The sequence below is a fragment of the Podarcis gaigeae genome (assembly GCF_964106915.1).
Source record: "Podarcis gaigeae genome assembly, chromosome: 13".
Lineage (NCBI taxonomy): Eukaryota > Metazoa > Chordata > Lepidosauria > Squamata > Lacertidae > Podarcis > Podarcis gaigeae.
Genome location: NC_139689.1, coordinates 5,326,384 through 5,337,946, shown reverse-complemented (window position 1 = coordinate 5,337,946; position 11,563 = coordinate 5,326,384). Strand labels below are relative to the sequence as shown.

The window sequence follows — 11,563 nt, the reverse complement described above, 5'->3', positions numbered from 1 at the left end:
ATTGTGCGAGCAGGTAGTCCCTCCCCTACCTGGCCTGGTCTCCTTGGCATCGCTTCCCCCCAGGCGGGATTGGACAACTGACTGAGGTAGGCGGAGACCTCCAGGTACCCCACCTGGGGGAAGGCAAAGCCAAGCCTGTGTTGATAGAGCCGCTCCAGATCCAGGGGCTGTGCGCATCCACGCAAAGGGCGCCCCCCCCCCCATTTTATGCGGGGAGCGGTCATTATTGAACAGGTAGCTTCCTCTGCTTGTGGATTTACTTATTCTCAAATACCCTATAAAAATGGGGGGTGGGGGAGAGAGAAAAGCAGGGCTGGATTTCGATGAAGAGAGGCCCTCAGCTCCTCCCACCCTCACAACTAGAAGAAAATGGAAGAGCGTTATAAACTAAATTGAGTGAAGCTCAAGGGTAATGATGGGTATTTAAAATTCTGCAATTCACAATTTCTCCTCTAAAGGACATCAGAAAACCTCATCAAAATTTGTTTGTCTAAGTTTGTCACTTTCAATGTACACAATGCTCAGTGCGGACAACCTCTCTTGAGACATCGTGGCCCTTAATTCATTTTAAATTCTTTTTAAATGGGGGAGGGCAGGCAGGCTGGGTAGGCCCCCTACATCTAGAGGTCCTAGGCTTCAGCCTACGTAGCCTATACAGTGGTACCTCGGGTTAAGTACTTAATTCGTCCTGGAGGTCCATTCTTAACCTGAAATTGTTCTTAACCTGAAGCACCACTGTAGCTAATGGGGCCTCCTGCTGCCGCCGCACCACCAGAGCCCGATTTCTGTTCTCATCCTGAAGAAAAGTTCTTAACCCAAGGTACTATTTCTGGGTGAGCATAGTCTGTAACCTGAAGCGTCTGTAACCCGAGGTACCACTGTGCATAAATCCGGCACTGGAGAAAAGAAGCAAAGTGGATGCAGAACAACACCGAAAACAACTTTTGAGGAAAGATGTTGTTGTTCAGCTACCGCCAGAAAACTGGAGTCATCGTTGCAAGACACCGGAAGGTGCGTTTGTGGTTTTGTTTCTTCATTGTTAGAATTAACCAGCTGTGCTTGAGAAATATTGCTTGTGCCTGTCATCGTGAAGATCCACTGCCGATCTGCCTCTCCTCATCTGTAACAGAGATGGGTGGATTCCTGCCTGGCCTGCAGCTATCCAGAAACAGGCAGAAACTCAGCTGGTGAAGTTTTCCAAGCAGGCAAAATAGTGCAGCTAATAATATTCTTTCTCCAAAGGAATCATTTAGCGCATGGTTTAACCATTAAGCTATTTGTGTGAAATTTTGCCTCATATACAATTTTTCACATGATTGTGTTGTATTTTTGTAACATCTTGCTTGACTAGAGAATTGCATTGCAAAATTCAGGGAAATACAACTTCCAACAGATGGCATTTCGATTTGTGTTCCTCCCCCCAAAAAGTGTGAATTAGGTAGTTTTGCCTATAAATGTGAACTGAATCTAACACCCCCAACATTCCTAATATTATTACATTTAGGGTGGTATTGAACTAAATTTTCCTCAGAGCAGATTCGCTGAAACGAATTAACTGTGTGCATTTATTTCAGTGAGTGAAACCTAATTGAATCCCACCCTTCACCCCCCCCTTTTTCCTCCAAGGGGCTCATGGCAGCTGCATACATGGTTTCTCCTCAACACACTTTTACCCTAACAACAACTTTGCAAGGTAGGCCAGGCCGACAGAGAATGACTAGCCCAACTTCACCAAGGGAGCCTCATCGCCGAGTTAGTCCAACACTAACCACTACTCGACACTGTCCCATTCAGGTTGGCCCTTTGGTTGCTTTGTAGCAGAATACAGCACACACCTTTTCTTGCTCTGGCTGTGCTGTGTCCCGGATAAGGAGGGGATGGCCATCTGTCATGGATGCTTTAGTTGAGATACCCACATTGCGGGCGGGTTGGACTAGATGATCCTCGGTTTCCCTTCCAACTCTACAATTCTAAGAGTCCATGATGATGATGATCATGGGTAGGCAAACTAAGATCCGGGGGCCGAATCCGGCCCAATCGCCTTCTCAATCCGGCCCGCGGTCGGGGAATCAATGTGTTTTTACATGAGTAGAATGTGTCCTTTTATTTAAAATGCATCTCTGGGTTATTTGTGGGGCCTGCCTGGTGTTTTTACATGAGTAGAATGTGTCCTTTTATTTAAAAATGCATCTCTGGGTTATTTGTGGGGCCTGCCTGGTGTTTTTACATGAGTAGAATGTGTCCTTTTATTTAAAATGCATCTCTGGGTTATTTGTGAGGCATAGGAATTTGTTCATTTCCCCCCCCCCCCAAATACAGTCCGGCCCCCCACAAGGTCTGAGGGACAGTGGACAGGCCCCCTGCTGAAAATGTCTGCTGACCCCTGATTTAGCGTCTGCCTGTGTGCAGTTGGGCCAGCTCAGGAACACATCCTGGGAGGACTGGGGGTGAGCCAGTACTAACTCGGTTTAAGGGCAAAACCCCAACTGCAGTGTAAGCCCCGCTTGGGCAGGTCAAATAATCCAACACACCCCTTAGGATCACTAGTCTGGCCCTTTAATTGCAGAGTTCGCACATACAGTCATTTATGGACCAGCTGCAAAGCACCTACTGGGCATTCCCATAGGATACAGAGTATAAGGATCGCCTCTGCCATGTCGCAAGGATGCATATATTGTACACATACATTCTTAGCCTCCCCGACCCCCACAGATGCTACCACTGCCCTGTACCCTCGCCGCTCAGATCAGCAAAATAACATTGCAAAAAACACCATATATATATATATATATATATATAATTAAATAAAATATCCCAATGCTGATAATAAGAATGAAGAAAATAAGTACAATTTGTACACAGTCTATGAAAATGATAGACAAATTCTGAGGCCAGCCAATCCTTGCCCAGTGGGGAAATGGTAATTGATTGCCACTGCCTGCCCCTTTAAGGAAAATATTTTTTTGCCTGGTGACAAATAACAAAAATCCCTTTGAAGAAATATAATCTTATATACATACTGCTCAATTGCATGTGCCATCTCACCACAGGATGACATGTCTTCTAACAGTTTTGCCTGCAGATAGATACCGGGAGCAAAGTTTTGCTCTGCGTATTGAGCAAGCTTTTGAAATTCAGACAAAGACAGTCAACCACAGATGACCTCCGAGGATCAATTCCAACAACCCCTTTGAAACCAATTATTTGAATCCGAAGATGAAAATGAGCCAGGTTTTCGAAGTATCACCTGGGATTTCTGAGGAAAAATTGCTGCCGTGGGTAAATTTATAGCCAAAAACCCTTCTGAAAGCCGATTTCCAACGCTTTTCTGAAACGTAACTCGTAACACACAGGCTGTTTCAAGGGACATCCCATTAAGAAAACTCTTCTGGGGTGCAGAATACTATTCGCAATAGGTTTGTAGATCAGAACAAATGTTTGCAGCCCCAACCCATCCTCCAACTTGCCCCAATCCCTTCCTCATCTCCTTGAATGCTTAGCCTGGCTGCAGAATGTCCAGCTGGAGGCTTAATGTCGAATACTAAATGACATCCCAGAGAGATCCATATTTTCACCCGGGAGATTCGGGGCTACTGTCAAGATACTCCACACCCTCCTCACTTCTCCACTCTAAACAGCCCAGTCCCAAAGTATCTGTTTACTGTTCTTTATTACTGGTTCTAAAGAAACGTTAGGGCTCAAGGGTTTGTAATACGCGGCCACCCCCTTAAGAAGAAAAGCCAATTTCTGAAAGTCCTGCAAGTATTCCCATCAGGAAACGCTGTCATCTAGTGGTTAGCTATATGAGCTGAATTCCCAAAGGATGGTTCGCTTGCTTAAACATGGGGCCATGATGAATCTCCAGGCACATCCTGTCTGATAAGGCTCCTCAACCTCCTCCCTCCCAGTTTAATCTCCACATGGAACCTGCCCGTTCTCCGAAAAGAGAAGGGGCAGTGAATCTACACCGCGCCAAGGCCACTCTGCTACCTGCTGGGTCTACAGACACAAGTGCTTAGAGTGGGACAGGAACAAAGCCTGCTCCCTCTAGCCCCAAACATGGCTCCATTTAACCAGATCACCAGGACTGTCCTCTATGGAATCATTCTGCATTGGCCACAAGAAACCATGACAGAGTCCCCGTCCCCCCGTCGACCCTAATCCACTCCGAAGAAACCCTCTCCAAAAACAGGCCTTCCACCACCCTTCCATTATAGTCTGTGGCAATGGAGGCGAGAGAGAAGAATCCACAGCCGTTCTCGGATTTGGCCGGAAGTCCCGCCGCACACTGGACACTTTTCGTTTTCCTTTTTTGGTTGGAGAGTGAATTCTAGGTTGGCCAAAGGTCCTTTGTGCACCAGAGCCAGCAAGAGTGGCAGAGGAAGAGAGAAGAGTGAAGAAAGGGTGAGTCCAAGATGGCCGCGGGCGAAGGAGGCTGCGAGTCCCTCGAGGACCAACTGCGGATTCATCCCCCTTCCAAAGGTCGCTCCTGACTACCTGCCTCGCAGGCTGCGTGAAAGGCCTCATCAGAGTTGGTTAGAAAGCGGCGGCAGGTGCAGGCCACAGGTCTCTGTTGCTGTTTGAGCTGCATAAACAGGAGAAAGAGAGTTAGGTAAGACCACAGAAGCATAGAGCAGTGTTTCCCAACCTTGTGCCTCCAGCTGTTTTTGAACTACAACTCCCATCATCCCTGACTAGCAAGACCAGTGGTCAGGGATGATGGGAATTGTAGTTCAAAAACAGCTGGAGGCACAAGGTTGGGAAACACTGGCATAGAGGACCATCTAGTCTAATCCCTTGCAGTGCAGGAATCTGCAGCTGTCCCTTATGGGGATCAAACCCACAACCTGGGCATTGTCAGCAACACACTCTAACCAACCGAGTTATCCAGCAGATCAAAAGTGTGAAATGCCCCGGAGCAATCCACTCCACTATGGGGTGCTCTATGCCAGTGTTTCCCAACCTTGTGCCTCCAGCTGTTTTTGAACTACAACTCCCATCATCCTTGACTAGCAAGACCAGTGGCAAGTCCAAAAACAGCTGGAGGCACAAGGTTGGGAAACATTGCTCTAGGCCATATCTCTATGGCCAGAGAGAGAAATAAGTAGGCCGTAGGAAGTCCTACGTTACACTATCCTGTGCTGCAGCATATGGAATCACAGGATCATAGGACTGCGATCCCAGGGCCATCTAGCCCAAGTCCCAGCAATGCAGGAAACACAGCTAAAGAATCCCTGATAGAAGGCTGTCCAACCTCTGTTTAAAAACCTCCAACCAAAAACAGCCCACCACCTTCCGAGGGAGTCCGTTCCACAGCCCAACAACTCTTCTCTCTCTCTCTCTCTCTCTCTCTCTCTCTCTCTCTCTCTCTTTATTAAAGATTTTCATGTTTTACAGAAGTGTAATGTCTCTCATATTTTTTCCATGTAACATTTTTACAAATCTGTTTCATTTGTTGAGACATTAGGGGGAGAGGGGGGGGGGGGAGAAGGGGTGGAGGGAGGGAAGATGGGTGGGGGTGGGGTCGGGTGGCAATGTTTCTGTTATGCTTAATGTATGTGGGGTTTGGTGTCAGCGTTGCATGTGCTGTTCACTTGTGTTCCCTTGGTGGTGAGAGAGGTTGGGGTTGGCCTAGGGTGTGGTTGTTTGTTCGAGATTGCCTGTGGTGATCTTTGCTTTCGTGTGTGAGTGGGCTGGGTGGGTGTTTTGGATCAGGTTAGCCATATTGATTTGTATGCTGTTGGTGGATTATTGTCGTTGTCTTCAGCCCAACACTTGTTGTAATGGAAGGTAAAGGTAAAGGGACCCCTGACCATTAGTTGGCCGACTCTGGGGTTGCGGGGCTCATCTTGCTTTATTGGCCGAGGGTCAATACAGCTTCCGGGTCATGTGGCCAGCATGACTAAGCCGCTTCTGGCGAACCAGAGCAGTGCACAGAAATGCCGTTTACCTCCCCGCTGGAGCGGTTCCTATTTATCTACTTGCACTTGACGTGCTTTCGACCTGCTAGGTGGGCAGGAGCAGGGACTGAGCAACGGGAGCTCACCCCGTCGCAGGGATTTGAACCACCGACCTTCTGATCGGCAAGCCCTAGGCTGGAGAAATCTGACTTTCCTCGGCTTCTCATTTTCCCGTTCTTTTCCTACCACATTTCCACACCAGTTTGCATTTTCTTCTTTTAAAGTCCTTGCATTTCTTGTACATGTTTTTGCCCAATACACATGTTTTTTCAAGCAATGATACTCGCTGATATGTGCAGTTCTTTACCCCCCCCCCCAATACATGCATTTCTTTACACATTCTTTGGTTGAAGATCCTTGATGCAGAATGTGGAGACGTATAAATGCCAAAGGGTCTTGTTCAGGGCATGGCAAATTAGGTAGCTTCACCCTGAAATTCAAACCGACCTGAATTTCTCCCCCAGTCCCTAACATCTTCAAATCCAGAAACCAGGCAGAGGAATGAGAAAATGCAGGTGGCTCAAAGCTACTTGCTGGAGATGGGGCATTAGAAGTGAAGAGAGAAGACACAAGAATCCGAGACCATATAACATCCGTCTTGAAAGTCCTACACTGGCTCCCAGTACGTTTTCAAGCACAATTCAAAGTGTTGGTGCTGACCTTTAAAGCCCTAAACAGCCTCAAAGGGCCACTATATCTGAAGGAGCGTCTCCACCCCCATTGTTCTGCCTGGACACTGAGGTCCAACACTGAGGGCCTTCTGGTGGTTCCCTCCCTGCGAGAAGCCAAGTTACAGGGAACTAGGCAGAGGGACTTCTCGGTAGTGGCACCCGCTCCGTGGAACGCCCTCCCATCAGATGTCAAAGAGATAAACAACTACCAAACTTTTAGAAGACATCTGAAGGCACCCCTGTTTAGGGAAGCTTTTAATGTTTAATAGCTTCTTGCATTTTAGTGTTTTGTTGGAAGCCACCCAGAGTGGCTGGGGAAACCCAGCCAGATGGGCGGGGTATAAATAATAAATTATTATTATTATTATCCTTTCTCCACACCCCTGAAGTAACAGGAGGATTCAGGGCAGATCACATTTTGCAAGGATAGGAGAGGAGCTCAAAGTCTCTTGGAGGCAGAGGCTGGGTGTGCAAGTCCAAGGGCACATGTTTCACCCCCCCCCTTCTGTCCCAGCCTCACCTCCATCACAAGTGGGCTCATGTTAACATGGCTGCTCTCTGGCTACGCATTCCCTCCGCGTGCTTTCTCTAGCTTCTTCCTTCGGTCTTCTGGGATCTCGTGCATGCTTATCCCATGGTTGCTCGCCCTGGAAGCAGAGAAGAGAAACAGGGGGTTTGTGTGGAGAAGGGGGCCGTGTCCCCCAAGAGCCCAGAGCCCACCCTATTCTGTTCCAAAGCTGGATGTTCTGTTCCTTGTCCTCTGAACTCACCCTGGCTGTAGGTCAGGGGGCGTGGGGATAGGTTTGTTAAAGCCCGCACGGCCTGTAAGCCAAAATGTCTCTTCAGTGCCTTTTCCCTGCGGAGAAAAAGAAAGAGGCTGATGCGGGTGCAAGGACATGTTTCGGATGAACTCCCTGAGCACCAAGAGCAGCCCCCCCCCCCAAATCCTTGCAACAGGTGACACCAGAAGTGTTTTGCCAACACAGCAGTTCCCAAGGCAGGTGCTACCTCCCCTTGGGCGAGGGGGCAGTGGGATTACCTGGGGGGGGGCTAAGAGGCAAGGGGGCAGCAGTGGGCTAAGAACTTACTTCTAAACCACCTCTTAATGGTTCATGCCCAGGTGAGGGAATAACACCTTAAAGAGAAATGCAGCCAAGAGAGATATACAAGCTTAGCGTCCCAGTTTATTAAGAGATAAGCGACAGCATTTCCAAACCAGGAGTTCAGAGGACCACCAGTTAGGAGAACTGTGTCCGAGGCACATTTTAACACAGCTTGCATGGGGTTTTCAGAAACATATAAGCTCATATAATGCATACGTGAAAGGTCAGGGAGCTAAAGCTGTTTTGCTTCTCTTCGTTATCCTCTTTCACCCATTACCTTGGGTGCCCCGGTCTCTTGATGCCTTAGACCGTTCATTTCACACACTTACTGTCTGTCTTCTTGACAAGCAGACATCCAAAAAGTCCTTAACATACCGTTCCTATAGCTTCCCCCCTGGGAAGACTCAAGGCAAGAACAGCCTGTCACATAAACATTCTGTTGCTACACTATGCAAGGAGCACTCAGATATACAGGGTGGGTCAGGGCTGAGAAGTCCAGATAGCACAAAAGTCATTAGAGCATCGATACACAGGTTCCATTACAGAAGGTAAATGTAGGGATTACCAAAGCACATACATTTTATTCCGTGCTAAATTCTATAAATTCTATTAAGTGCTAGATGGGCTAACTAATTTCATAAAACAGTGTATCTGAAGAAGTGTGCATGCACACGAAAGCTCATACCAAGAACTAACTTAGTTGGTCTCTAAGGTGCTACTGGAAGGAATTTTTTTGTTTTGACTATGGCAGACCAACACGGCTACCTATCTGTAATTCATAAAACAGAGGAGGTACACTGCAGGTGTAAAGGACTATCATCTTGAGAAGCTGGTTGTCCCTGGAACAAGTTAATCCATTTTGCCAAATTAAATACACTACTTAGTTGTAAATCAATTTTGAATAATTGTGCAATCGATGGCTACGGTTTTGAATTCCATTGTGCTCTTATCTTCCTTAGTGGGTTGGGCAAACGGCTATTCTGAACAATGCTTTTTACAGGGTAGGGTAGGCGGCACTGGGGATGGATTTATGCAACGGGATGGGCGAGGCAGTGGCCCCAAACAGTTTGGGAACTGCTGATCTAGCAGTTCCAAAGCACACACAGGTGTGCTGCCCACACTGGGGCTGCTCTGTTTGCTTCCCTGCCAGAGAAACCATCACCCATGGACACACATACTAATGAAGGGGGCGTCTCTTTTGCTTGCCAGAGGGCTCCCCCCTCCCCCATCCTAGTGATTTGGGTCTGTTCTGCATCCTCTGGGTGGAGCGTTGACCGGAGATAGGAGGGAGAATTGGAGGGTCCTTGCAGTCGGAAGACGCCCCTCCCTTGCCCCAGGTACCTTGAGCTCTGTCTTGCCTCGGAGGTCCAGCTTGTAGCCCTCCTTGAGGTCATGTAGGATCTGAACGGTGCGGATGTTGACGTGGATTCGATAAGCTGTGGAGACAGCAGGTGGGGGGTGAGATGTGGATGCCTCTGGGAGACATAGGAGCATAAGAAGGGTCTTCTGGATCAGGCCCATCTCCTCCAGCATCCTGTTCTCACAGTGGCCAACCAGATGCCCGTGGGAAATCCACAAGCAGGATTTGAGCACATGAGTCCTGCTCCCTCCAGTGGCTTCCAGCAACTGGTCTCCAGAAGCATTGCTGCCTCCATAGCCCTCGCCTCCTCCATGAATTTGTCCACCCCACTTTTAAAGTCATCTGTGTTGGTGGCCATCACTGCCACCTGTGGGAGCAAGTTTCATGGTTTAACGCTGTGTGAAGGAGGACTTTCTTTTATCCATCCTAAACACTTCATTGGCTATCCATGAGTTCTAGTGTTATGAGAAAGGGAGAAAACCCTCCCCCCCCCCCCGACCAATGGCTGGGATCCCAAAACCAGGGGAAGGGGCATGCATGCTTAGTGTGCAAAAGGTCCCAGGTTTAATCATAGAGTTGGAAGAGACCACAAGGGCCATCGAGTCCAACTCCCTGCCAAGCAGGAAACACCATCAGAGCACTCCTGACATATGGTTGTCAGGCCTCTGCTTAAAGACCTCCAAAGAAGGAGACTCCACCACACTCCTTGGCAGCAAATTCCACTGTCAAACAGCTCTTACTGTCAGGAAGTTCTTCCTAATGTTTAATCCCCAGCATCTCCTTGTGAGGCTGAGAAAGGCGCCGGCCTGAATCCCTGGAGAGCCATTAATGCCACCATGGATCGAAGCTTCATACACAGCAGAGGCCCTTCCTCGAATTTCTATTTGCTCCCTAATCTATCGCCATAAAGTTTGATGGCTTTTTAAATTATTGCCTTTTATTCCTATGTTTGTTGGAAGCCACCCGGAGTGGCTGGGACAACCCAGTCAGATGGGAAGGGTGTAAGAAATATAATATTATTATTAGGTAAAAGGGTAAAGGGACTCCTGACCATTAGGTCCAGTCGTGGCCGACTCTGGGGTTGCGGCGCTCATCTCGCTTTATTGGCCGAGTGAGCCGGCGTACAGCTTCCGGGTCATGTGGCCAGCAGGACTAAGCCGCTTCTGGCGAATCAGAGCAGCGTACGGAAACGCTCTTTACCTTCCCGCCGGAGCGGTACCTATTTATCTACTCGCACTTTGACATGCTTTCGAACTGCTAGGTTGGCAGGAGGAGGGACCGAGCAACCCCGTGGCGGGGATTCAAACTGCTGACCTTCTGATCAGCAAGTCCTAGGCTCTGTGGTTTAACCCACAGAGCCACCCGCGTCCCTACAATATTATTATTAGTGGCATCCAAATTGGGCAGACTCCACCCCCAGCAGAAACCCCCTCCCCCTGCAGCCCCCCAGTCTAGGCCATGTGCTACTCACGCAGTCCTGTGGACTCCATCCGTGAGGCGGTGTTGACTGTGTCTCCGAAAAGACAGTACCGTGGCATCGTCAGCCCCACCACACCAGCCACGCAAGGCCCTGCCATGGGAAACAGATCAGCCTTGAGCTCAGAGGTTTCTTCAACCTTAAAAGCTCTCCCCATCACCTCTCCCCTCCTGCCCTGTTGAGCTCTCTTCAGAAGAGCCCAGTAAGGGTGGATAGGGCCACAAAGTACAGGTGGGTCCCTGTGGCTGGAGGCCATTGCAGCAGCCCTGCCTTCGTGACAGCCTACCTGAGTGCAGGCCGATGCGGATCCGTACTGGCACTTCTGGCATGTGACGCATCTTGAAGGTGCCGACAGCGCTGAGGATATCCAGCGACATGTTGGCGATCTCACCTGCGTGCCGGTTGCCGTTGCGCTTGGGCAGTCCGGAAGCAACCATGTAGGCATCGCCAATGGTCTCCACCTGTTGGGAGAAGCCAGGTGGAAATGGAGCCCGTTCTCAAGGGAGGAGGCCATGGATTCAGGGGACACCTCGAGCCAGGAACAGGGCCTGCTCTGAGAACCAGGCTTTGCCTCATCAGTAGAGTTCCTGATGCCAGCACCTCTCCAGCCTGAAGAGGTCACGTTGCCTGCCCACACTGGGTTCCAGTTCAGAGGCCGCAGCAGAACCCAGAGCTCCACCACGCTGCTGGAGGCAGCAGCTTCAGAAGCAGTCTGGGCTCCTTTAAGGGGAGAGGCTCCACCCACCTAGCTGCCCAGAGGAAGTTGCAGTCCTAGTTAAGGCTCAGTCGGGATTCCCTGGAATGAATGTCCCCATCCTGCCTTGTCTGACAGCCAGCATGTGTGTCACCTGGAGCTCTCCAGGGTGCTAACCACCTTGCTACTTAGCCTTTAAGGATGTTGACCTCTGGTTTATCAGACCTGCATCTATCATCTGAGTTGACTGACCTTTGCTTGACCTGACTTCACCTCCTGGCTCCTAAATTTTTACTAG

General features: G+C 49.2%; 1 protein-coding gene across 4 annotated transcripts in view; it reads right to left on the bottom strand.

Moving 5' to 3' along the window:
* Positions 1-2,540: 2,540 nt before the first annotated feature.
* GUCY2D (guanylate cyclase 2D, retinal) overlaps positions 2,541-11,563 on the bottom strand; it is a 50,035-nt gene continuing 41,012 nt past the window's right edge. For all 4 annotated transcript variants that reach the window (XM_083706566.1, XM_083706569.1, XM_083706568.1 and 1 more), the window contains 6 exons: positions 10,858-11,032; positions 10,566-10,664; positions 9,076-9,170; positions 7,402-7,487; positions 7,152-7,278; positions 2,541-4,585 (listed from right to left, as the gene is read on the bottom strand). In XM_083706566.1, the coding sequence (XP_083562692.1) occupies positions 7,194-7,278; positions 7,402-7,487; positions 9,076-9,170; positions 10,566-10,664; positions 10,858-11,032 (540 nt within the window). In that variant the 3' untranslated portion in view covers positions 2,541-4,585; positions 7,152-7,193. The remainder of the gene's footprint in view (positions 4,586-7,151; positions 7,279-7,401; positions 7,488-9,075; positions 9,171-10,565; positions 10,665-10,857; positions 11,033-11,563) is intronic.